This window comes from Drosophila ficusphila, unplaced genomic scaffold (genome assembly GCF_018152265.1).
Source record: "Drosophila ficusphila isolate 14025-0441.05 unplaced genomic scaffold, ASM1815226v1 contig_712, whole genome shotgun sequence".
Classification (NCBI taxonomy): Eukaryota; Metazoa; Arthropoda; class Insecta; order Diptera; family Drosophilidae; genus Drosophila; species Drosophila ficusphila.
In genome coordinates this window covers 90,968-116,577 of record NW_025064651.1, presented here as the reverse complement: position 1 = coordinate 116,577, position 25,610 = coordinate 90,968, and the positions used below count along the sequence as shown (strand labels likewise).

At 41.6% G+C, this 25,610-nt stretch overlaps 5 protein-coding genes across 9 annotated transcripts in view; 4 read left to right on the top strand and 1 right to left on the bottom strand.

Annotated features, from left to right (window-relative positions):
* LOC108090040 (laminin subunit alpha-1) overlaps window positions 1-5,205 on the top strand; it is a 68,267-nt gene extending 63,062 nt beyond the window's left edge. For 3 of the 4 annotated variants that reach the window (XM_017188538.2, XM_017188541.2, XM_043208813.1), the window contains 8 exons: window positions 52-804; window positions 868-1,150; window positions 1,505-1,655; window positions 1,714-2,371; window positions 3,300-3,918; window positions 3,980-4,113; window positions 4,283-4,511; window positions 4,577-5,205. In XM_017188538.2, coding sequence (XP_017044027.1) covers window positions 52-804; window positions 868-1,150; window positions 1,505-1,655; window positions 1,714-2,371; window positions 3,300-3,918; window positions 3,980-4,113; window positions 4,283-4,511; window positions 4,577-4,731 — 2,982 coding nt within the window. In that variant the 3' untranslated portion in view covers window positions 4,732-5,205. Of the gene's footprint in view, window positions 1-51; window positions 805-867; window positions 1,151-1,504; window positions 1,656-1,713; window positions 2,372-2,514; window positions 3,279-3,299; window positions 3,919-3,979; window positions 4,114-4,282; window positions 4,512-4,576 lie in introns of those variants that run through there. The other variant, XM_017188540.2, reaches the window with a different exon arrangement.
* Window positions 5,206-5,336: 131 nt separating this feature from the next.
* On the top strand, window positions 5,337-10,846 carry LOC108090067. Of its 2 annotated transcripts, XM_017188578.2 has the most exons (9): window positions 5,337-5,595; window positions 5,658-5,998; window positions 6,126-7,230; window positions 7,296-8,041; window positions 8,291-9,091; window positions 9,141-9,775; window positions 9,868-10,022; window positions 10,081-10,402; window positions 10,456-10,846. In XM_017188578.2, the coding sequence occupies exons 1-9, from the start codon at window positions 5,355-5,357 to the stop codon at window positions 10,820-10,822; spliced, it is 4,713 nt and encodes a 1,570-aa protein (XP_017044067.2). In that variant the 5' UTR covers window positions 5,337-5,354; the 3' UTR covers window positions 10,823-10,846. The 2 variants fall into 2 exon arrangements, with proteins under 2 accessions (XP_017044067.2, XP_043064737.1); XM_043208802.1 differs by lacking the exons at window positions 5,337-5,595; window positions 5,658-5,998 and having other exon boundaries at window positions 7,123-7,230; window positions 10,497-10,653.
* A 696-nt stretch (window positions 10,847-11,542) lies between these two features.
* Window positions 11,543-23,294, top strand: LOC108090052 (non-lysosomal glucosylceramidase). The gene is given in 8 exon segments (XM_017188559.2): window positions 11,543-11,667; window positions 18,960-19,229; window positions 20,462-21,054; window positions 21,390-21,645; window positions 21,703-22,076; window positions 22,133-22,366; window positions 22,443-23,116; window positions 23,118-23,294. Coding segments are annotated over 8 exon segments (2,484 nt in total). The 5' UTR covers window positions 11,543-11,647; the 3' UTR covers window positions 23,181-23,294.
* On the top strand, window positions 15,512-17,446 carry LOC108090053 (myosin-G heavy chain). Its single transcript, XM_017188561.2, has one exon. It carries the CDS (start codon window positions 15,680-15,682, stop codon window positions 17,255-17,257), a length of 1,578 nt encoding a protein of 525 aa, XP_017044050.1. The 5' UTR covers window positions 15,512-15,679; the 3' UTR covers window positions 17,258-17,446.
* A 369-nt stretch (window positions 23,295-23,663) lies between the features above and the next one.
* On the bottom strand, window positions 23,664-25,403 carry LOC108090054 (transcription termination factor, mitochondrial). The gene is made up of 3 exons (XM_017188562.2): window positions 24,913-25,403; window positions 24,251-24,831; window positions 23,664-24,195 (listed from the first exon to the last, which is right to left on the bottom strand). Exons 1-3 carry the CDS (start codon window positions 25,322-25,324, stop codon window positions 23,959-23,961), a joined length of 1,230 nt encoding a protein of 409 aa, XP_017044051.1. The 5' UTR covers window positions 25,325-25,403; the 3' UTR covers window positions 23,664-23,958.
* Window positions 25,404-25,610: the final 207 nt, after the last annotated feature.

The window sequence follows — 25,610 nt, the reverse complement described above, 5'->3', positions numbered from 1 at the left end:
CACCTATATAGTAAAAAGTAAAGTAAATTATATATTAAATCCTTTTTTTAGATCGATGTCTCCCTGGAATCCCTGGGTCCCAAATGCAGTCGTTCCTATTTACCCGCTTCATATGGTTTAAGCACCTCTAATAAAATCCGAATAAGCTTCGCTTTATCCAATCACCTGGAGAGTTCACCTTTGATCCACTTGGCAAGCAGCGAGGGACGTCACATCACTCTGGAGCTCTACAAACGCCACGTTCGCCTGGTGTGGAATCTTGGAGGCACCACTGCCACCATAACTCATCCCATGGTGGTGCAAACCCGCGATCCCAAGTACGATGATGCCTGGTATCACGTGGAAGCCAATAGAACCCTCAATTTGGGCAGTCTGATGGTGCGTCGGATGAACAACTACGGTGAGCTGACCCCGGCGATTCCAGTCACCATCACTGGATCCACGGATACGGAGCACACTCGCTTCTATCAATCCCGAAACGATCGGATATCTTTGGGAGGTTTTGCTTCAAAGGATTTACAATTCACTCCAGGACTCAATGTGGTGGTGCATCAGGTGGAAGTGGATAATAAGCCACTGGGTCTGTGGAACTTTGTGAAGAGCGAGGGAAGCTGTGGTGGATCCATGGTTGGAGCTAAGGAGTCATCCGCTTCATCTACTGCTCGCCACTTCAATGGATTGGGTTATGCCCAGTTGATGAAAACTAGACCGCGACCCACTCGAAAGAATTTGTTCTCTGTGCAGATGACTTTCCGCACGCTTGATGAAAATGCACTGCTCTTTTTAGCGGTTGATGACAAGAACGTAAGGGAATTTAATTCGTTGTTATATAATATATTTTCTAAGAATTTATTATCCCTATTTTAGAACCGCTCGGTTTCGGTAACTTTGAGCCGCGGTCGCATAATGTTCCGCATTGATTATGGCGACGATTCCAAGCTGGAGATCAACACCACCAAAAAGTACAATGTGGGTCAGTGGATCAAAATCGAGGCGGCGCGGGAGTTCTCTGCCAAGCGAAGTACTGAAAACGGAATGCTTCGAGTAAATAACGATCGACCAATTTCTGGAGCACCCACTTTGCCAGTAAACATTCACCTGCTGCCGGATCTTTCCAAGGCAGTCTACTATTTGGGAGGTGTTCCACCAGGTAAGGATTTAATATTATTTGTACATCCTTGCAGAAGGTATTCTAAGTCCATATCCTTTCTAATTTTGATCAAATTGTAAAGTGACATACCTCAAAATGTTTTTTTCTTTTTTTTTTATTTGTATTTTTTTTTTTTTTTTTTTTGTTATATAATTCTCTAACAAACTCCATCATTAGTTTACTTTTTCATTTTTGATCGATTTTTTTCTATTTTTATGATGCAAACCTTTCGACATTTGCCAAAAATTAGTTTACTAAAAATTTACCAAAATTACCACTAAATGTTTTGAATTTAATTCTCCTTAATGAAAACAATAGGTAAGAATCTAAGCTAAAATGTTGTTTTTATTACAGGTTTCACTTCTGGCACCTCAAAAGCCCCGGGAGCTGATAATCCCTTCTTGGGCTGCATGAAGGATGTCCAGGTGAACGGAGAGACCTACGATCCGCTGGAGAGTTCAAGCTACTATGGCGTGGAGCCTTCCTGCAAGGACATGATCAGCAAGTGAGTACCGAACTTACCTTCTATATGTATTATTTTCTATATCTCCAATCCGTTCTAGGGCTGGTTTTTCGGGTAATGGTTACTTGGAACTGCCATCGCAATCCCTGCGAAAGCGTTCCAATACCGCTTTGGTGTTCCGTACTCTACAACCCGACTGCCTTTTGCTCCTGGCCGCCTATCCGCCTGAAATTCTGGCTGACTACGATGCCAAGGACATTAAGGGCAACTTCTCAATCAGCCTGGTTGATGGGCAACTCCATGTGTGGGTCAATTCAGGTCGCAGTTTCATCAAGATGTCCTCGAACTCCAGTCAAATGAACGATGGCGAGTTCCATGTGGTGAATCTTATCAAGACGGGTCGCAAACTGGAACTGATGGTGGATGATGAGCTGCAGGAGGCTCGTAACCTGAACGGCAATCCCACGGTGATCAGTCTTCCAAGGGATGCAGGTGGACTTTACATTGGAGGAGCTCCGCCACATGAGAGCTACACTCCTTTGGCTCCAACTTTTGTGAATCTGGAAGGAGCCATTCGGGATGTGGTGTTCAACAATCGAACGATGAACTTCAACGATGCCTTGACCTTTGCCAACGTTCAGATCGGAAGAAATGGTCCGCTGATGGGAAGTCTGAAGGGAGGACTCTACGATGTCCTGCTGAAAACGGAGCCCATGATTGGCAAGAGTTTCACAGCCTCGCCTGAGGGATGCAAGCGGGTAAGTCTATAGAGTTTCTATATTATTTGGATCGGTCTGGATGGGGTGGTATTCTAATTCGAATGGGTGCTGTCCATCTACTGCATGTAAATATGTGGCTAGCTAACTCTGTTAAACTCAATCGTTTCTCTTTGTTCTTATAGGATTTTAGTTGCTAAGCAATTATGTCAAAAGCGGCTACGCTAAAAGCTTCAAGCGCTGCGCTTCAAGAAAGCTCATTTGTATACTAATTTCGCCTAAAACAAAAAACAAAAAAAACAAAATAGCTAACCAATCAAGCTACTCTATGTGGTCTACATGTGGATTAATATAACCAATCATCATCAAAGATATAACCTCAGTTCTTGCACATAGAAAACCATTGGGAAAGTGGGCCCATAGGAGCATGATCCCAAAACAGAGATTCAAGGTATCGAAATCCTGTTGAGATCATTTCGCTTTTGTGGGCAGACTGATTTAGCTTTAAGCTAGCGATCCTGGTCCTCAGATAACCAAACCATAAATGAGCCATATTCTTAGTTAATAATTATCATTTTAAACACGTTTGCAATTTTGTAAATATTTCATACGACTTTTTGCTATTCGATAAGCTTCAAAGATCAACTTAGTTTGTAAGATTCATCATACTCAAATCATACACATCACTCATCAACGCTTTGTGTACGTTTTTGCTTTCATGAATGTATCATACAATTAACATTTGCTTACTTGCAACATCGACTTTTAATTGTTATCACATTTACCTAAATAAAACATTTTTATAACAAAAAGAAAACCAAAATCATGGCAAAGTTTTTATTATTTATAACTCACAAACGCTGAGATCGCTCCGCAAAAGATCAGAAACTAACACAAAGTCGTCGCGGTGAGTTGAGTTCCAATAGGATAGCATAATGGTACTGGTCATAATCGGGTTAATCTCTTACAGATCGGCAGCTACTCCTACGAACCGAATGCCTTCAAGTTCGGAGACGATTTCTACAGCTATTCCCAGCTGAAATTGCCGGAGCGTCACTTTTGGCAGCGCAACTTCCACCTGAGCTTCGACTTCCGTTCGTTTTATCCCAATGGAATGCTCTACTTATCTCCAGGAAGCAAGGAGAAACCCAAGCACTATGTGGCTCTCATTCTCAAGGATGGTCAACTGGTTCTGGTGGTGCGAGGACGTCGGAGGGAAGAGCTTCAACTCACCGCCAAGTTGAACGATGGCGAATGGCATCGAGTGACGATAAGTTGTCAGGATAGGAAGGTCACCATGTCCGTGGAAATCGGGAGAACCGACCAGAAGACTTCTGCTCAAATGAAGCTGCCCAAGAAGATCGGCGCCTCGCAGTTGCTACTTGTTGGTGGTTTACCCCAATCGCCAGTTAAGGTCTCCTCGGATTTGTATGTCCGATTGGAGCCTTTTAAGGGTTGTCTCCGCCGAGTCAGCATCAACAACAACACCCAGGATTTGGCCAGACCCGGTAAACACTCCAATGTGGGTCAGTGTTTCCCCACAGTGGAAAGAGGCAGCTATTTCCCCGGAGATGCCTATGCCATTTATAGTGAGTTGTTGTTGGGTAAGGATTTAATGTATTTTTAATAACCTATATACTTCCTTTACAGAGAAAAACTTTAATGTGGGCAAGTACCTGGACTTGGAAACGGAATTCAGAACTTCGGAATTATCGGGTATTCTGCTGAGTGTCTCTGATCCAAATGGATTCCCAGCACTTTCACTGGAGCTACATAATGGCAATGTAAGTTTTACATTCTAATTCTTTACTAAAATTAATTGAAATATATAAATTAAAATTAATGGAAAGTGTATAGTATTTTCCTGTCACAGATTACTCATCAAATGAAACAATTAACAAATCTCTGTATATTGATATTAGCAATACTAATTTAACTTTAATCTCTTTTTAGATAATATTCTCCTGCGACCTGGGCAATGGAGTGCCTCTGCGAGTGGAATCCTCACTGCCCACAAAGTATGCCCTGTGTGACAATAAATGGCACAATATTTCAGCACTTTTCGACGGCGAGCAGATTGTTCTGCGCATTGATCAGTTGCCTGCTGTTATAAGTCTAGGAAACCAGCAGAATGTTGGGAAGGTGCAAACCCGCTCACCACTCTATATAGGCGGATTGCCAGGTAAGTCTTTATAAACTAAATCTATTTTAAATATACCTTTCTAATTCTTTAAATATTTCCTGCAGAGTCTGCACCCAGTGGCTCACTGATGTCGCGGGAAAACTTCAAGGGCTGCATTCGCCACGTTTCCATTCGAAATGAGAGACGCGACTGGATCGAGATGGAGGATCTGAGGAACGTGCTCCTCAGCGAGTGCCTTGTGTCCAGCGATGACAGTTGAAGATCGGACTTAAAGACCGCTTTCCGTGCGCTTCTGGTTCCTGTTGACGCCACACCAAAACTTTTTCCAAATGAATTGTGATCAGTAACGAGTTTAGAGCCAGTTATTTAGAGCCCTTCACTGCCATATAAGTTAGATTACTCTACTATTTAAGGATTATTTTTAACGACAAACTTTATTGCCAGTGACTGCATTTTGTACTTCGCAATCTGAATTATAATTTATTTCGCCTATTTATAGAGTTCATTACTTTGTTTATTATTTATTTTATGTTTTAAAAGAGGCTTCAACTTGTTTAAAATTTGGTTTTTACGAATCTCCTGCTTGTACAGTGCGCAACGAAATTTACTTAAGTAGCAATAACTTTCATTATTTTCATTTGTACATAGAACTGCCATTTAGTTTGTATTCAATATAGTACATGTAGTATTCCCATATTATTAAATTAAATAAAAACCTATTATTTTAAAGAAACCTTTCAAGTGAATTGTGATTTTAATCATTCGCGGGGGTTTCTAAATTTTTATTCAGCAGTTCTTCTGGGAGTTAACTTTCACCAGCTTCGATCATAAGTTTCTAGAATCCCAAAGCAATTATAGCTTACATATTTTTTAACCCACACAATGAGTATTACTAAATCGGTGCGGAGCAGCCGACGGACAAGACGATCAGTAAATACAATAGACGTTGGTCCCTTTATCTACTGCGTTAATTTTTATGACAATGGATTGAGTGCGGTTCGGGATGAGTTCGTGAAAAGGGTGGCCAGCGGCACTCGTCGGGCTGTTTTCGTTATCGATGTGGAAAAGGAAATTGCGGAGGTTAGCCTGCAAAACGAGCGAAAGTCGAAAGTAAAAAGATTGGGTAGGTTGCAGATCAAAAGTTAATCAAATTGATTGTCATTAGTGTAAAATGTCTTCCAGGAGGATCGGTGGACTTGAGGTCCGAGGACCCTGTGAAAATTATTCTGCAATGCATTCAAAACTGTGTAGACGAGTATGATAGGATCACCAAGAGGATTGAGTCCGAGAATAATTTCGATCTGTACGCCTATTGGCAACGTAATTTTCCCGCGAAGCTCAAGAATTTGGTGCCATCGGGGAGTAAGAAAAAAACTGGAGGACAGGAAACCAGACGTGGCTCGAATACAGTCAGAACCAAAACTGGCAAGACGTCCAGTGACAAGAAGCATCTGGAGAAGATCAACTGCTCATCCGTGACGGCCAAGGAGCATCACAAAATTGGCAAGGAGACAACCAAGTTTGAGGTAACTATATTATATTAACTATATTAAACACTGCTTTATAAAAAAAAAGTTATAAGTGCATTTCAGTTTTTTTATTATTTTCAAACTTTATTTTTTAGCTGTTAAATTGTTCACTTTTTTTATTCAGTTTATCAAAGACAATCCAGCCTTTACGAAAATCCTAATCCTGATCGTTGGTAATATGAATAACGACTTTTACAAAATTCTGCTCAAATACGATCAACCATTACGTGCCATTATCCATTTTATGCCGGAGGAGAGTGCCTACGATTTGCTGGTGCCTCGTCCTCGGCGGGAAAAGAGCCTCCAAGAGGCACTGGCCGTCATCCAACGAGATATACATTCACTTCGCAAAAGGGTTCCCTCAAAGCCAGTGGGTATTTTCCAGCAGAAACTACCACAAATGTCCTCCTGCATGGCTGAGAAATTTACGGATGACGTCTTCGATCAACTGAGTTGGTACATGTACGATGTGGAAACGCTGCGGGAATGGTATAGGACGTTCTACGTGGAGCCTTACAGGGAAACCAATGTTAAGTTGGATCCATTGGTGCCATTGCAGGAAATGTATCACGTGGTTGAATCCATGAGCATCCAGGGGCACTATATAAAATCGCAAATGCCGGCTGCTCGAGCCGATGATGGCACCGTTTACTTATACATGGAGTCCCTAATGAATACTTTTGGCAATCCCAGGGAACTGATGACCGAAACGGAGGTCCTTCTGCTGGCAAATCCCACGCCATCGGTTCAAACTCGAGTCCTCGATAAAGTGAAAGTTTATGCCAATTCCTTTAAAAGCATCGTGAAGCTCAACAAAAACGATCGAATTTTTGTAGAGAAGGCCAATACGTTGCTAACTAACCTGTTGAGCTATACGGATCAATCCCTAATGAGAAACGTTTACTACGGCTGTCTGGAGTACAATTTATTGAGGCGTTACTTTACTTCCGGCTATATCAACAACTCATTAAAATGTAAGCCTTATCTTGGTGAACTGGAACCGGTATTTCTGCCCAAATACGCACAGCTTTATCTCACGGATGACTCGGTTATGCAAAGGATTATTCAGCTAGTTAATGATTATGATGATTTTAGTGTGGAGGAGGTGCAGCCAAATGTGCATCTCTATACTTTTCGGCGTTCCCTAAATGAGGTTTTTGAGCAGGAGAATCAAACTGTAATTCCCACGAGACTTTGCTTCAGAGATTTTACCTTGTACGAAATGGAAAGTAAGTATAAATTTGTTCTCTTTATTTAAAGATAAAACTTGTTATGGATTTTTGTGCGCTTAAAGATTTCCTTCAAGACTTGGTCACCCCGCAAAAGTTTAGCGAAAAGTTGACCGAAAGTTATTTGTCTAACGAGGAACTGAGTGGCGATATAGTTTTGGGTCATGACTCTTTAATGGTCAAGTGCAATGACGAAAACGACCGTGTTCCCATCGATCCCAGAGTCTTTGTCCGGCGTAAATCCATTAAAGAACAGTTGGCCAAGAAAAAAGAAAAGAAGGAAGAAGATGCGCGTTCCATGGCCCGGAAAAGCTCAGTAAACCCACAGCAAAGTGTACTGTCAAGCAGATTGACGCGACAATCTGAAGCTGAAAGAACACGCACCAGCTTGCAACCAAAAGAATCTACCTTCACAAAGCAGGAGTCACAATTGTATCTGGGACTTGCTCCCAATCATCCAATGCTTGAAGGTTACAATCTTGATGACACCCGACAAACCATCAAGTGCAAGACCTCGAAGTATTTCTTTGAAGAGGGCAGGATTGTGCTCTACGAGGAGAAGTGGAACTTCCGTCAGATGAACAAGTGCCTGGCCTTGGAGATCGGCGGCCAGGAGGTGCATTTCCGGAGTGCCAGCGATCCACTGGGAGTAACTGCCGCCGATTCCAGTGTAAGGATCGAGTCGAAGAACGGAATTAGTCTGAGGGTCATGCCAATGGAGAGCGAGTGCGCCAAGGTGGTCCTGAACTATCCCAATGGTCTAAGTACCTATTGTCATGATACCCATTCGGAGCATTTGTGGCAATATCAGGTAGGATTAAAGTGTGATATTTAGTTTAAGATATAACATTTAAAATGTACAAAACTTGTATTCATTTAGTTAAAAATAGTTTTTAAAAAGTTTATTGTAAAGTCCAAATATTTTCGACTTGAACGTAGTTTCGTAGAACACTTTTTATAAACCCACTTGCTTCTTAACTCTTTAACTCTCGTTAAATCTTACAATTTTAAAAACCTTTTTATTGAACTGAATAACCAACATAATCCACTTTTCAACCAGGATAATGAACTGGACGAGATCCGTCGCATTTGCACTCCTTACGGCTGTGTGATAGTGTTCTACCAGAACACAGATACCATTTTGATCATGCGATACAATGGCGAGGTTTATCAACTGTACAGCTCTACGGCTGCCGAAAACGAGGAGGAGGAGGATCCTAGCCCTGAGTTCATCAATGCCTGCTCCACCCAGTCCACGTATACCACGTATGAACCTCTTCGGGAGCCCAAAAAGAAGCAGAGAAGCAACGCGCCCTCGTCCCAGAAAAGTTCAGTAGTTCGCAATTCCGGAGGAATGGATTCCGTTTTGCGGCCGTCGAAACAGAGTCTTGGCTCCAAAGTGTCGAAGAAAAGTGTGAATTCCAATTTGGGTGGAAGAAGGAGTCGAATTCTCAAGAATCAACAGGCTGTCGCCTTGTTCGAAAGCATTAAGTTTGAGTTGAACTTTCTCAACTTCATTATGGCCCTCTACAAACTGAGCTACAGATACCTCAAGTTGACCACATCGCTGGGCAGTGTGGTCAATGTGCAGTTGGATGGGAAAATCTGGTGCGGAAAACCCTTTCGGAACACCGAGTGGCACGACTATTATGCAAATGAATCCTATTCGATGAGGGACGATGGTGTCAAAATTATCTGGACAAAGGATGAAATACGTTGTTACCACACAGATGGCACCGTCATCACGTCGGGAACCATCGAAGGCTGGGAAACCAGCTCGGATACTGATGAAATGGACTTTGAAATTAGTTCGAGTAGCTCTCATATCAATGCCATTAATAGCGATTCTTTTAATGGAAGGGTAAGTTCTAAAGTCGTTTTCTTTTCACTAAGTCTTTAAGTATTTTTAGGGTGAAACAATGTTTATTAACGCACCGGATGGCTTGCCATTTGAGAAAGTTAGTCATGAGACTCTAAAAGTGGAGGAAGTGGAGTTTCAATCACCGAATGCCAGCAATAGGAAGTTGTCATCCCAGTCTGAAGTGATAATAGAGGAAGAGGAGGGCGAGGTTTACTTTGACAGGATCTTCATAACATTCATGCCAAATAGTTTCATGATAAACCACAAAATCTATGCCGGCATTCACTTCTCGTTCAGCCACATTACCGAAGTGGACCTAAATCTCGAGACCTCGATCTTCACCTGCGACAACATGAATGTTCGGGTATTCAAGTATGCAATGCCACTTGAGGCGACACAGCTCGATCCCCCAGAGCCCATGTCATCTGAGGCTGATCCCGACGAATGGACCAAACCCAAAGTTAAGGAGCCCTCCTTAATTCCGGATAGTGATGTTCTTTCCGATGAAATACCCACCAGTGGCGAGGAACAAAAGTCAGAGTCCCTAGACTTAGTTCTACACACATGTGTGGAGGTCGAATGCAATAACTTAAGGCTAATTTTGTTTGATGATCGGGTTACGATACAAACACGCATTCGTAAGTTTGGATGCGACGAAAATGCAAAGTGCAATCTTCAAGTTCAGTAAGTTAGAGATTCCAAGTTATAAAAATACTTTAACCTCCAATATATAATAAACTATTTTTTGTTACATACAAAACAAACTTTATTTCTAGTGACGACATCGAATTAAAAGTTAACTTTGCTGAAAACCTGCTGACAACTTTTCGGAAGTGGATAGATGAGCTTACCAGTTTCATCAACTGTTTCTGTCCCAAAAGGCGCTCATTGTATTTCCTAGAAACCCAAAACAAAAGTTGTCAAAAGAAAGGTAACTAAAATATTAAATAGCAGTCCCAAAAAATGTAATTTAATTCAATTATTTTTAGGATTTGAGTTACTAAAAACGGTGCCGCCTCTCGGAAAGTATAACTTCTGTGCTGGCAATTACTTTATTGATGTAAGCCAGCTCAGATCGGTGGATAATCAAATGAAAAACAAGTATGACTGGTTTGACAAGGATATGGAGAAGTTTCCACGCTTTCCGCTTATCAGAAAACCACCGCAACAAGAGGAAGATTTTCCCATGGTTTTGGATGCCAAGATATTTGTGGAGATACCTGCACAATTAGCTAATACGGATCGGATTCACCAGTTCGTTACTGAATTCGATGCGATCAAGTTTAGGAAACAGCGATATCGCTTTAATGAGTGAGTAAATCATTTAATTTTTAAGTAATTTATTAAAGAACGATCAATTTTAGAGCTATCCTCTTCCATTTACATCCCCGATTGGGACTTCTAGTTCAGCAGGAGATGAGCAAACGCAGCTGGAAGAATCACCATGAAGAGCATCGTCGTCGGTTGTTTATAGAACAGCAGCGCCTTAGTCTTTATATGGCCATGCTAAAGCATAAGGTTTATCCCAACTATTTCCAGTTTAAGGACCAGTTCAACTACCATGTCCGGAATATCGAATTCTTCCAGTTCATGACATCCAAGTGCAACGAGAAGATCCATCCTGAGGAGATCATCACCGAACCATCCGAGGATCCGCACCAAACGAGCCAGAAAGCCAAGAAAAAGAATAAAAAATGTGTCTGTCCCAAATACCTAAAATCTTTGGATTAAAGTCAATAAATTTACAACAATTTACAAAGGATTTTTAAAGGGTTAAAAGTAAAACTATTTTATGATTTTAATAACTATAACTTAAGATTCTATCTCAATTTAGTTCAAAGAAAAGTTATGAATTACACTAATAAATAAAAATAAAAATACTTAATAACTAAATTACTTTTAGTATAAAAAACTTTTGTTTAAAAATATTTAAAATTTTTAATTTTTAACCGCAAAGTTAGTCTTCTTAATTTATTACTTAATTTTCGCCTATTCTTTTTTTACTGCCTCATCAGTTATTTGGTTTTCACCACGAATTCAAACTTGGCGCTCTGCTGGCCTTTTCCCCCACGTTATCGATTGGAGATGCCCCCTTGTTATCGGTTGGCGTTTGATTGTTAGCCCCATTCGGTCATACCAACTGGCTGCCTCAGATGTTGTTTTTTTTCCGACTGCTCCGGTCGTGCGTTCGTGTTGCTCTCCAATAAAATCAGATATATGTAGGCGAAAAACATGAATTAAAAAATCTCCAGAAGCATTAACGTTCCCGAACCGAACACGCGATCATCGAAATTAAACAATCGAAATGGCAGAAACTGTGGCAACGGAAATCATTGCAATGGGCAATGGAAGTGCGGTGGGGGAAATGCCAATGGAAACGCGGTGGGAATCGCCGAATCTGCAAGTGCCGTCTTCCAGGAGAAGATGAAGCTCCAATCGGAGGAGCCCAACGAGATCACGGCGGTGCCGAAATACGGACTCAAATTAAAATTCGACCATGTTTGGCCGGAGCGGAGGATCCAAAATGTCCGGGCTTCCATACGGCAAACGCTGCCGATGGTTCCCCTCGTTTGCAGGTGGGATATAAACAGACACAAGCCAATGTCCCTATCTAAAAGTGGAGTTTCCCCAACTCCAGAGGGGCTCACAAAAATAGAGTCGTGATACACAAAATTAACGAGAAATACAGTAGGCAGAATGATAGGAATTTTAATGATTAATAATAAGCGAATGTGGTAAAGAATGTGGAAAACCATGAATTTAATAAAATCGTTATATTATAATTAGTGTACAACATTTTTAAAGAACTTTCTTTCTTAAAAACAAAATTAAAATTTGAGTATCATCAGTAACATCTGTCAACATTTTTATAATAAAATGTTATCCGTTAAATTATTGATCCCAGTGTATTTTGTAGTCTGATGCTGGGGTATGGACACCTTATCCATAATTAATTAAGGCACAATAATGAGAAATCAATATCTGGGCCTAATAATACCTCAACAGGAGTGACATCGAGCCGGTCTCCCTTCCCTTCCCCTCGTATTCATCGCTTTCTATATCTCTCGTGCGTGCCAAATATAGCGTCAGGTCCTGGCCAACAAATACAACAAACACAGACACACAACAGTAGGCCCAACTCATAAATTGAATTCTTTTGTGGTCCCCGTTGCCAACTAAATGTCATTAAAACCGTTAGCGCAAAGGATCAGAGGACAAAAACACGCAAGGATTTAGTAACAGGAAGTGGGATAAAGAAATGGAATAGGTTCTAATAGCAAAGACACTTTAAAGGGGATAATTAATTAATATTTAAAATAGTTTAAAATTACGTATTATTTTATTGTTTCAACGATAAATTATATATTTCAAGCAATACATTGTAGGTTTAAAAGAATACTATATGTACTTGAAAACTGGCTTCAAATCGAAGTTAATTAGCCTCTTCTAGCGGCTGTAAATTTTTTACTCCTGCCATAGCATAATCACTACTTTCTGCGGTTCACTACTTTGTATGCCTCCACAAAAAAAAAAAAAAAATCCCGCATATCTTGGCGCCACAATGTTGCCATTGTTATACCTCCTTGCCCCATTCCTGTCTGCCCGCATTGGCGCCACGTTGGGCGTCCTGTTTGCGTGTCCTGGCCACATTTTCGGAGCTCCAGCCGAAAGGACTCAAACACACAAATACAATAGTTGGTTTTTCAGCTCCCCTTTCATAGTTTGCTTTGACTGACGTTTCTTTGACTGGAACTGTTGACCCGAACCCGCATCTCGTTGTAGTTGTTCAAAATCACAGCATTAAGTGACCTAACAAATGACCCATATTACAAAATTCTGAAAGTGCAATGAACTTGTGGTTCTCTTACTCAATTATCGTTATGATTTCTCATTTTGCAGGAATTTTAAATAAGCTTTCAAACTTCACAGCCAGCATATGAAAAGCCTTAACTGTTGTCAAAAGTATGACTAACACTGATAGTAAATTGTATGACGTGTACAAGAAGGCTAAGAATTGTTAAACTGATAATGTGATACATATTTTATAAAGGGAAGCATATAATTATTAAAGTGCTTTCAAAAACTAAGTAATAAGTCCATTTGTCAGCAAGATAAATATGGGTCACGGCAAGATTAATCCATAATTTACTTTTAATAGTTATTTAATAGGTTTTTTAATATCAAATTTTGATTTTGTGACTGTGCATGGTATTTATATATACCCCAAAAAGATAAACCTCAGGCTACCTAGCATAAAAAGAGTCATAAAATATTTTAGCTGTTACTACCTCTGCACGAATCGCTGCCTTATCATTAACAGAAGTGTTATGTCATTATGATGATAGTAAGTCAACGGTTTACCTTTACTTTTTGGTCTTTTCCATGGAATAATAATAATATAGTTATCAGCGCCTTTTAAATCGTCTGAAAAAATTCAACTACGGCTATAAAAACCTTTTAGTATTGGCCAAACTTACCTATCTCAACACTCTGGTTAAGGCATTTATACTTCCAAAATCTTTTGACTAGTTTCTCTATTCGTCACTTTTTCAGCTTTTGTTGCTTGATTAAGTTTTATATTATACAACAAGTATGCAACGCAAAACGCGATTAGAAAAGCCTCATCAAGGTTGACTAAGCGATTTTCCAGCCTAGGAGAATTCTCATTTATGCCTGATAAGCCAATTTAGAGCGACCTCATTAAATATTGGGTTCAACAGTGTGATATACCGACTTAAATCTGATAAAGGTTTATACTTTACTTTCTGAACTTATTTTCCAATATTATATAAAATAATATGTGTGTCAGTTGGATTTCTTCCTGGTTTTCCTTTAACGGAAGCCTCCCAGCATCAGTTCAATGTATCTTTGATGACCCAGTTCCGGCAATTTTCCTTTTCCTGATAGCCAACTTCTTTTCACACAATTTCAATCCAGGCGCCTGGTGGAATGAACGGCGCCAGTCAGGAAAACATATAGGATAGCGAACTCCTTTTGGGAGCCCCCATTTTGTCTGTCTGTCACACATCAAATGCTTTTGGCAAGCTCCCAAGGATTGTGCACACTGCTTCCTTTATTTTCTCCTTGGGCGAGCCAAGAGATGAGGTCTACATATCCTTAGAACCTCTCCAGGACTCCTCACAATATCCTCAATTTCGCAGTGCATTGAAAAAATCTGTGAATAACCCTGGACTCCTCCTGCGAGTCATGTGCATTCGTAAATGGATAATAACACAGTTCGTTTTCCTTTTTTTTTTATTTCCCCTCTCAAATCATATGCCCATCCAGTTGGAGCACTTTTCGTTATTGTTTTCCCATGTCAGAAGAGCTGAACATTTCTGTGGCAAGATGGGAATCTTATACAAGTCGTTGAAGAAAAATGAATTCCCTCGGGGGAAAGCATTTTGTTTTGAAGCGCTTTTCCTTTTCCTTTTGCCTTTCAACTAGTCACATTTTGTTTATTTTTGATGCATCTCCTAGTCAGTTTATTGTGTGTTTTCAGATTGGAAGCTCATGTGCACAGGGGATTTGATATTTATAGAGTTTTTCATTAAGTAAGGGGATAGATGGAGGGAGTTTTTTCCATATAATATATACAAGTTTAGTGGGACTTCTAGGCAAATTAATGCCTTGGCATATCATCTTAATCTTTAAGCTAAAGTTAGCAAACAATTTAATCTCACGCTATATGTCAGCTTACCTCGAACTAACTTATCTAATTCCGAAAAGGTCAACAAAGTTATATATTAATTTCAGACAGCAATTTATCCAGGTACGGAGACCACGTCAGCAAACTTCATTAGTGCCACAAGCAATTTAGGTACTGTCCACTCCTTGATCCCTTCCCAACCTCCTTTCCCTTCCATTTCTCCTGACCCACGCTGACCCGGAAAAAGTTTTCTCCAACAATTTCACAAATTGTGTGAAACATAAAAGTTTGTTGCACAGGCCAAAAAAAGGGGAAATACATAAAGCATGGCAATGTTTGGATGACCCGAGTTTGGTTGAGAGCTTAATTGGACGACTGAGTTACAATTCAATTAAAAAACTATTTTCATGTCAGGACAGTGACCCAGGATGAAAGAGTCACTAAAAAATTAAAGGCCATCAAAGTGAAAGCAATTACCTTATAGATATGTACATACACATTGAAGATTACTTAGCAATGCCACAGTTCTTAACATAAAATCTTAAAATCTTTTAAATATGTATATGCTCGTTGCATGAAGAATTATTTACCAAAGTAACAGTTCGTAAATAATTGATCAATATTTTTAATCATTACTAATATTTTAAACATAACTATCATTTCTATAAGGATATAGTGAAAAGGAACAATAGATTTTAATGCATTACAAAACATTGTTTTGTTTGATGATCAGCTTTTAGAAATGAATATTACTTTAGCCATCTAGTGAACTCTTACAATCCAGTCGAACGAGCTCTGTCCAGATCCATTCTCAGTAGTTGTACTTCAAGCATTTTATTGAGTGAACGTTTCGTGGATCAGTTGACTTGAAGACAATCGAACCAGACGCTGGGCAACTGGGGATCTCCGCCAAGTGGACGCTGATTGATGAACGCAGGATGAACCGTCACGAGGACATCGTGTGCAAGGGCTGCGGCAAGGAGTCCTTCACGGGCCGGTGCTACCACTGCCTCTCCTGCCGCGACTTCGACCTGTGCGCGGACTGCTATGACCTCGACTTCACCACCGCCGAGCATCCGTTCGATCATCCGGTGGTGTGTGTGTTCACGGTGGCCGACGTGGAGCTGTACTTCGGTGGCGAGTACATCAGCAGCGATCCGCCGCAGAGCTACCGTTGTCCGTATTGCAAGGAATGGGGCTTCAACGAGTCCACCTTCCTGGAGCACGTGTCCGCCATGCATCCGAATGCCAGTCCGCTGTTGGTGGCCACCATGGTTACGCTCTTCGAGCAGCAACAGGCCGCGAGGTTGTTCCTGGAGGACGAGCAGTTGGCCTCCATTGCGGCGACGGCCAGATCGCGCAATCAGCAAATGCGACGCACGGTGGGCTCCCTGGATCTCTACCTGGAGCAACTCAATCCGGATGGCAGCTACCGGAGGGCGTCGGAGAACGAAGTGCCCACCATATCCAGGGGCAATGAGGTGGTGGCCAGGGATCGGGTCTATCGTGTGTCACGTCGAGGTGGTGCGACACCGGGAAGGAGCAGCACTTCCGGCAGGATCTTCGGCACTCGGCTGGCAGCCACCGTGACCAGATCCTCTGTCAGAAACAGCAACAACAACAACAGCAGTAACAACAACAGCAGTAACAACAACAACAATAGCTCCTCGAATGGCTCCAACAATAGCAACGCCTTGGAGTTGGAGGACGATGTGTTCCCCATTGCGAACAATCCCCGCCTGAATTGGCTGCAACGCAGTCCAGCGGCGGTGGAAAGACTGCGTCTTTCTCTCACGGACACGGGACACACTTTGCCACCTGTGGAAATGCAAGGAGATACGGCTGCCCCCATCACACATCCTGCTCTAACCGAGATGATGCGCTTCTACGGTGGCAATCTGCAAATACCACAGGACTCACCCAGACCGCCAGGAGTCCGTTTATTCAACCCAAATTCTACCAACTCACCGCAACCGGTCAATAGTAGCAATGGCAACCAGCGAAATGTTTACGGACCGACCTCGTCTTTTGGTTCAGCGCCCAGGAACTTCTTTTTGGGACCGGATATTTTTCCGCGCGAAGAGCGACGAAGGACCGCCCGGATGCCAAGTGGTGGACTGCCTCGGCTGGGTCCAGTTTCCCGTGCCTTGACCACTCGCAACGTGGACTTTAGTGAAGCACCCGTGGAGGAGACGATACTCAACATCTCATCGGTGGAGATCCTGATGAGATCTCTGAATGACGAGCACGCAGCGGTGGTCAAGCAAAGGGAACAGGAACGCAAGCGGTTTCTCTGCTATCGCTTCCTGTCCCCAAAGACACCCAAACGTCCCAAGGATAATTCCCTGGCACTGCGAGCCGAGTTCGTGGCCCACCTGCTGTCATCCGCCTTGTGCGAAGAGGACTTCCAGGGGATATCCTTTGCAGCCACGGGAATTATGAACCCAAAACCGAAGACGGTTTCCAATGGCGGAATCGCAGGAGCCGGTGATGCCGAAAAGATCTCATCTCCCTAACTTATGAAATCTGTTTTCTGTACCATTTGTAGCTGTGATAAGCAGTGCATTTTCTTATACCTTTTATATTGTTTAAATTTCCTGTTTACGAGACAATTTTGGTAGCATTTGGGCTTTGAACGCCAGTAAATTTGTGGCAGTCTTGGATTTGTTTTCTTAAATGCACTCCCTTTTTTAATGTTTTTAAAAGAGTTTATTGTTCATGTGGTGATTGTTTTCATGCAATTTCTTTTTCGTAGCTTTTTATTGTATAGGTTTGGGTTATATACCTAAGAAAATGCTTTTAAAGAATTATGTATGGCACTTTAAGATTGTTACTAAAGCAACTTAGCCATAAAGCAGCCTCAAGATTAAGCAGGATCAAATCAAAGGATATGCAATTACCAACAAAAGTGAAGATTTTGTTTAGCTCTTCATAACCCCAAGCCACTTGGAAAAGTGCTACCACAGAACTCGGAAAACCACTCCACACTTATATTTAGCATAATTAAAAAGTCAACAGGGTAGCGCAAAGTACAAGAATTTGCTTAAGGCAATTGCAAATCACTGCCATTTTCCTCTTTCGCAATTTCCCTGTGGTAGATTTTCAAGCTTTTCAATTAGCCTATTTGCCTTTTTCTTAACCCCCATCAAAAAGGGGTAAGTGTAGATGTGAAAAGAGGATTGTGAAATAAAAGCTTTATAATCTGCAAGGCGAAACTGCAGTTTTTTAATTGAAAATAATTGGATAATGGAAATTGAAGCGCATCTGTGCGTAGCTTATCGTGTTGCCTGACGTCAAACGAAAATCCCTTTGAGATTCAAATAAGTGCCGTCTTTTCTCGTCTTGTGTTCTGTGGCAATTATAAAGGTTGCGAATTTCCAGTTGGCAAATTTAAACATCGTTACGTTTTTCATTTGCACAATTTTCAGGCTTGGAGTTTAGTTAAAGAAAACTTTTTGTTGCCTTTCATGACGCATGACATTTAGATTTTTAATGATTGAAAAAGAAGGTGCGTCAACTTGTTGTAAAAGTTTGCCAAAGGTGTGTTTCGAATAGCACAACGAATTTATTGTTTAACCATAATTCCTGATAGGAAATCAAGCTGAAACATGCAACTTGCAAATAAATATTTGTTGAACGACTATTGATTTGGAAATAACTTAAATTCCTTTGTTGTCTTCTAATTACAAACATTTATTTAATTTTTGAATAGTTAGTTTCATTCATTATTAATTGAAAATCTAATTTAAACAATTTGAATTGGAAATAACTTAAATTTCGTTGTTGTCTACTAATTCGAAACTGTAAATTCGTGCTTAGATTTTCCTGATTTACATGGCTCATTAAAATGTCTCCTCCACTGAGTTTCGAAATATTTCCGTATGGCTGACAACATTCTGGCCCCCTTCTCGACCATTGGGCCATGCACTTGACTTTGGCAACCAAAGAGACACCCGCTGACCTTCAAAGAGGGCCTAGAAAATCCCAGGGGAGGCCAAACGAGAACGTTAAGCTGTCAGAGCCACAAATGCCCGATGTTTGGCCAGAAAACTTGAGGGGTTGTTTGGGGGGAAAGCACTCACAATTATGACATCATCGGGGTCAGGGCAAGCAATTGGATTGGCATCAAAAGTAGGGAAAGGGAATGGAAAACATTAGCCACCAAAATCCAACTTTTCCCCGACTGACACTCTCTTTTTATTTTGGTTTTTTTTCTAGATATGCGGCCTACTATTGGAAAGTGTCGCGTGAAGGTCGTCGGGTTTACATGGACTACTACTATATGGAGAATGGGAAGCAGATCTATGGAGTGCCCATCGGAGGAATCGGAGGTGGAACCATTGGCAGGGGCTATGCTGGAGAATTCTGCCGATTCCAAATGCGTCCTGGTATCTACGAATACAATGTGGTTCAGGCTAATCAGTTCATTGTGACCATCAAGGATCCCAAGGGATGCACCATCTTTCAGAGTCTATTATCCAAGTGCAGGTGAGCATATCTTCAGACCCATCTATTCCATATCATTCTATTCCCTTCCCATCGTTGCAAAGAAAGTTTTTCTTTTTGGATTTTATCGAACTTTATTTTCCCTTTTTTATTTCTGTTTGTTATGCGTGATTCGTGTTGTTTGCATGTTTAGAATTTAAATTCTTTTTGGTACCGCCCTCACTCACTGTAAATTATCTTTAGAGGAAAAACCTTTTTTGTTACTTATCTATCGCGACGGGTTTTCCATGTTTTACTTTCTAATAACAGACAGCCTACGTCAAGTTAACCTAGAATGAATTTCTTTTGCGACAAGTGGGACAACGAACTTAAAGTAGGTACATGTCGTGCCCAAATTGTTTGGGTCATTCGACAAAGGTTTTCCAGTTTATGTCAAATTTGATGGGTATTCCATTAGCATAAGAACTTTTGATTAAATGCATTTATAAAGGTCTCTTGGGAAAGACGCAGTTCCGAATAGATAAAACTCCACTTATTGTAACATGTGATAAGTAAAATAACATGTATAATGCAGTGATATTATTTTAAGCATCATAGGGTCAATTACTCTTGACAAAGGCCTTTGTTTTATATCAAACGTCAGTAATCAGGAAAATTGTATATTCAAAGTAGGTATAGCTTAAATTCAATTTTGATTGAAATATATAACTAACGTAATAATAATTATTATTAAAAATCTATTGCTACCTTTCTAACCATTCCTACTAATTAAGTGTTTTTCTCCGTAATTCTTGTACTTGTAAATATTTGTCTTCCTTAACCCTCTAAACGAAATAAGTGTGCCCTCTTTAACCCCAGATCACTTTCAATGCTAACCCCACTCACCTTAAAAATAGGTGTAGGTTTCTGTGTACTAAAAAACCCCAAGAAACAAAACCAGTTTCCAAAAGAGATAACCTCAAAATTAAAATATTTTTCTCTAATTCTTGATGCACACATAAAACGAATTATAAAACACGCAACTCTTATCGACAAACAAAAAACACACCGACAACCATCGACACATATGGATATGTTTGACATACAAAACCACCGATTCTGGGTTATTTTGGGTTATCTGGCGCGACGACAACCACCGATTTTTGGTATGATATGGTATGGTGGGTGTTTTAACCTTTTGCTTTCTGGGGCTTTGTGCACTTTGGTTCCGATTTGGTTTCGCTTTGTTGCCGCTTTTGCCACTCCTGCGCAAAATCACAAATGCACCCATTTAGCACCAGGGAGAAGTTCAGCGATCCGGATGGCGATCTGGATGGGGAAAGAACTAAATGTCAACTGCCCAATTGCAGCAGTCGCGCCAAGCAGCCTCTGAGTTCCTGGCACTCCAACATCGATGACTCACGCTGCAGTTACACGGGTCTCTATCCTCGATCCTGGACAGAATACGACCTGTCGCCCTATGGCGTTCGCTTGATCTGTCGCCAGGTTTCGCCGGTGATCCCCCATGAGTACCGGGAATCCAGTCTGCCCTGCGCCGTCTTCGTTTGGAGTGTGGAGAACGTTTGCGACCAGGAGCGCAAGGTGTCCATCACGTTCAGTTTCAAAAACGGCACTGGCAACAAGAAACAGGACGCCGAAGGCGGTGCCGAATCGCAGCTAATCAGCGAGGGCAACGTAAAAGGAGTTTCCATCCGGCAGAAGATCGCCGACATGCCGTGCAGCTATAACCTGGCCTGTCGGGTTCGTCCCGAGATCAGCATCACGCGGTGTCCCCAGTTCGATCCCGCCGGCAACGGGGAGCAGCTGTGGGGCCAACTGAAGGAGCATGGTCAGCTCAGCGAGCAACCTACAGCGGAAACCCTGAAAAGTGAGTTCCTTGCGAGTAACTTATTCGTTTTTCTATTATGATTAGGGAATCTTCATTTAAAATATAATTATTTTATTTATTATTTATTAAGAAAAAATTGTAAACTTCTAAAAAACATTTTTTAGATTTTCTTAAAAAACGTGAAACAATTAAATTTGAGTAAAAATCAAAAACAAAGTTTAGGAAAAGGTACTATTTAGTATACTAACTTAAGAGTATAAATGACAAGCATTTATTTTATAGAATATAGAACTGTTCCACTCTGAAACTTGCATGTTTTGTGTTTTAAAATTTCTGAAATAATTTTAAAATGTTGATAACCCTTTCCATTTTAGCCAAAGATATTGGCGTGGCTGTCTGCGCCCAGGTGGCCCTAAAGCCAATGGCCTCGCATGAGCTGGAATTCGTGCTGGCTTGGGACATGCCGAAGATTCAGTTCCCCAGGAAGATGCAGACCCACACGCGCTACTACACCAAGTACTTTGATGACAGCGGGGACTCGGGTCCCAAGATCTGCGACTACGCACTGAGGCAGTACTCCACTTGGGAGCGATTGATTGATGCCTGGCAGAGGCCCATACTCAATGATGAGTAGGTTCATGTCGGACTTAGTTGTCAGTGATATAATTGATAACCCATTATTTATAGAACCCTACCCGACTGGTACAAGTGCGCCATCTTCAATCAACTCTACTTCATTTCCGATGGTGGAACTATTTGGTTGAAGTGCGATTCCTGGCTGGGCAAGGAGCTATCCTACGATGATCCCCGACTTGCCTATGGTCGCTTTGGTTACCTAGAGGGACACGAATACCGCATGTACAACACCTACGATGTCCACTTTTATGCCTCGCCAGCATTGGCCCATCTTTGGCCCAATCTGCAGGTCAGTTTGCAGTACGATTTCAAGGATGCCATCGCCGCAGAACTCACAGATACCCGTAAAATGCTCTACGATGGAAAGGTTATGCCCCGCAAGGTTAAGAACTGTGTGCCCCACGATCTCGGGGATCCCGATGAAGGTTGGTTTAAAGCTCTCTATTTAGTATCCGAAGCTACAAAGATACTTTCTTTCAAGAACCCTTCACCCTGATCAACTGTTACAACATCCACGATGTGAATGATTGGAAGGATCTCAATACAAAGTTTGTGCTGCAAGTCTATCGGGACTATTATGTCCTTAACGAGCTGGCCCAAGCTCAAGCGGATAATGCCAGTAAATTTAGCTCAATTGAGTTTATTGATAAGGAGAGTTTATATGAGTTGTACAGTCAGGACAACAAACGTAAAAATTCTGCTGATGAAAAGCAACGTAAGTCTTTTATAGTTATTTAAAGTGTTTCTTCGTTTTGATCACTAAAATATCTTATAATTATATTTGAATCCAGAGAACCGCAAATCTGCATCGATGTACATCAACGAAACCAACGGAAAGGTCTACCTAATGGACGCCATTGGCTACTTAAAGGCCATGTACGGAGCCTGCAAGGCCATCATGGAGCGGACCATTGAGTACGACAAGGACAACGACGGTCTGATCGAGAACACGAAGATGCCGGACCAGACCTACGACTCCTGGGTGATGGATGGGCCAAGTGCCTACTGCTCCGGCCTCTGGTTGGCTGCTCTGCAGTCCATGTCGGCCATGGCCACGATTCTGGATCAGCCGAACGATTGCCTGCGCTACCAGGACATTCTGGAGAAGGGCAAGCGATCGCTGGAGGAGAAGCTCTGGAACGGCAGCTACTATCGCTTTGATCTCTCGCACAGCCATCGGGATACGATTATGGCCGACCAGCTGTGCGGTCATTGGTATCTGAAGTCCTGTGGCTTCGACTACGAAATCTATCCGAAAGAGAATGTGCGAACTGCCTTGAAAAGAATCTACGACAACAATGTAATGGGTTTTCATGACGGAAATATCGGGGCAGCCAATGGCTTTATAGCCAACGCTGGGGAGCCCACAAAGCCGGGTCACGTGGACAACAGCCACATTCAGGCGGAGGAGGTGTGGCCCGGGGTGGTTTATGCTCTGGCAGCCACTATGATCCAGGAGGGAATGTTCGAGGAGGCCTTCCAAACAGCCGGCGGGATGTACAAGACCCTTTCGGAGCGGATCGGGATGAACTTCGAAACCCCGGAGGCGTTGTACGGCGAGAAGCGCTATCGGTCCATTGGATATATGCGACCCTTGAGCATTTGGTCCATGCAGGTGGCTTTGGAGCGACGGCGAGCACAACGCGACTAAATCGAGAGTACAATCTAATCCCAAGTCTACACAACCAAAGATATTTCTAAGCCAGCACAAAGATTTTCTTAGCTTTTAGTTTAATTTCTTCTGTCGAGGTTGAAAGTGAAACGAGCTTATTGAGGATGGATGCGAGTGAGGATGAAGATGATGTCGTCTGAGGTGGTATTCAAATTTATAGCTTTATGTGTACTTTTAAGCTGGAATCTGTTGGCGCTTACTCCATGTCTTCTCTAGCTATAAAGCCAGTCACAACAAATCAAACTGCTACTCTCTGTTGAAGTACAACTACGCAATGGTATTCAAATGGAGCACAATTCGTATTTAAATGTTAGCTAAGCATAATATTTAAATAAATTCATACTGTTTTAATTAATTATTTATGCCTTAAGAAAGTATTTCAATGTGTAAACTGTTGCTGTCTACAATAAATGTGACTAAAGAGTCAGAAAAAAATTATGAGCATGTGATGTGATCTACATTTCAAATTATCGTAAATATAATTTGTAATTTGTATACTACAGTCAATTGTTTATTGTTTTTCAAGTTTTGTTTCAAAATTGAATTCGGTTTATCAAACATTTAACGTAGATTTACTGTAATTTTATTATTTTCTTCAAACTCAATTTTTCTTAATTACCATCAACAAATTAACGTTACGAAACAGTTTCCGGTGTTCTTTTTTGGCTAATCCAGTTCTGCAAAAACTTATCGTATTCTCTTCGACTCCGGCAAACTATGACGAGGGAAGAGGGTCGACAACCATGTGACTGCAGCTCCTCCATACGCTCCTTTGTGGTTTTCAGGCTATGGCAAAGAATTCGAGGCACTTGGGCGATCTCAAATTTCGAAAACTTGGCCTCATCGAGTAAGTAGTCTAGAACCTCTTTTATCTAAAGATACAATTTTGGTTAATGCTTGTTAAATTGTAACAATTTCACAACTAACCTTAGTCACACGCACGGTGTGAACCTGTGGATGTTTGTCCATAATTACTTTGGCCTCACTCGCGCTAAAGCCCAATCGATGCGCGAGGTATTCCACAACGGAGGAGAACTCCCCCAGAACCTTCAGCTCATCAAGGGAAAGCTTCAAGGAACGCTGGAGTATGGGCTCAGGACAGCGCACCATCCACGGCATAATCTTATCTTTCTTTGCTCGTTTTGCGCGCTCCAAACGCAATTGAACCGATTTTGGTGTATAACGAAAGGCCCAGAGATCCTTAAGGATGTTTATGGGTGACACATTGTAGTCGATCATGTGCTGCAGGTTCTTCTCGAACATCTCGTAGGGCATCTCCAGGATAAAAAGTCTTTTCGAAAGATATTTGGTCACGATTTCAGGACTGACTTGCAACTTTTCGCTGATGTAGTAAACGCGATTTTTGTGCGGCATTGTGTTTCTCTCTGAGTTTAGAATGCCAACCAGCTTACGGAGGCGTGGCACAGTGAGGCGCAGGAAGGGCACAAAATGGTTGATGTCCTGAATGTCCATCGACTTAATTAACTGCAGCTTTAGTTCCAGGCGTTCTTCATTAAAAAATAATGATTAGCAAAGGAAATATTAGCTGCGATTACGAAAGCAATTGTTTTTATATTCAATGTACTCACTGGTGTCCAAGGACAGTAGCCAAGGATATTCCAAAAAGCTGCGCCTGCTGACCCCCTCCAACTGCAGCGTATCCAAGGTCAAGGCCAACGATCGTCCTCGATACGTGCGATACACCAATTCGTCGCTTAAGATCCGCTGGAGCTCGTCGTCCGTGAAGCGGAAGCGTTCACGCAGAGTATCGAGAAGCACTCGTGCCTTGGTGCCTCTCTCCTGATCCTGGCGATAGGGCACATAGTCGTTGTCCACCTCGATGCCGCCAGTTGTAGCAGTTGTGAGAAGGGATTTCCTGGTATTCGTCGGGGTTTCGTACTGCGAAAACAGCAGTCGTCGACTGCATTTTACTGGAACTGCGTTTCTGGCTGCATTAAGCTTAAGCGCAGTCTCGAAGCTGCGCACCAAGTTTCTTAACATTCCTTGTAGTTTTTTGAGAGCTCAACTAGAAAACAAATACAAATAATTATAAAACCACCGGTGAGAACAGCTGATTTGTTTTGATGCTATCGAATAAGGTATATCGTTGTCCACTATTCGATAAGAACTTGTTGCATCGATAGACTTTTAAGCGATCGAGTTATTGTTGTTATCGGCATTTGAAATTTTATTTTCTGTTATAAAATGATTAACCTTTCTTATTAAACAGTAACGTAAAATTATAATTTCAATTTAAAATAGATGCTTATAAGATCGGTATAAACAA

Coding starts and splice junctions, on each gene's coding strand:
- LOC108090067 (XM_017188578.2), top strand. CDS start 5,355: ATGAGTATTACTAAATCGGTGCGGAGCAGCCGACGGACAAGACGATCA. Junction 7,231..7,295: donor TACCTTGTACGAAATGGAAA/GTAAGTATAAAT, acceptor GTGCGCTTAAAG/ATTTCCTTCAAGACTTGGTC. Junction 9,776..9,867: donor AAGTGCAATCTTCAAGTTCA/GTAAGTTAGAGA, acceptor CTTTATTTCTAG/TGACGACATCGAATTAAAAG.
- LOC108090053 (XM_017188561.2), top strand. CDS start 15,680: ATGAACCGTCACGAGGACATCGTGTGCAAGGGCTGCGGCAAGGAGTCC.
- LOC108090054 (XM_017188562.2), bottom strand. CDS start 25,324: ATGTTAAGAAACTTGGTGCGCAGCTTCGAGACTGCGCTTAAGCTTAAT. Junction 24,832..24,912: donor GCTACTGTCCTTGGACACCA/GTGAGTACATTG, acceptor TTTTTAATGAAG/AACGCCTGGAACTAAAGCTG. Junction 24,196..24,250: donor ACACCGTGCGTGTGACTAAG/GTTAGTTGTGAA, acceptor TTGTATCTTTAG/ATAAAAGAGGTTCTAGACTA.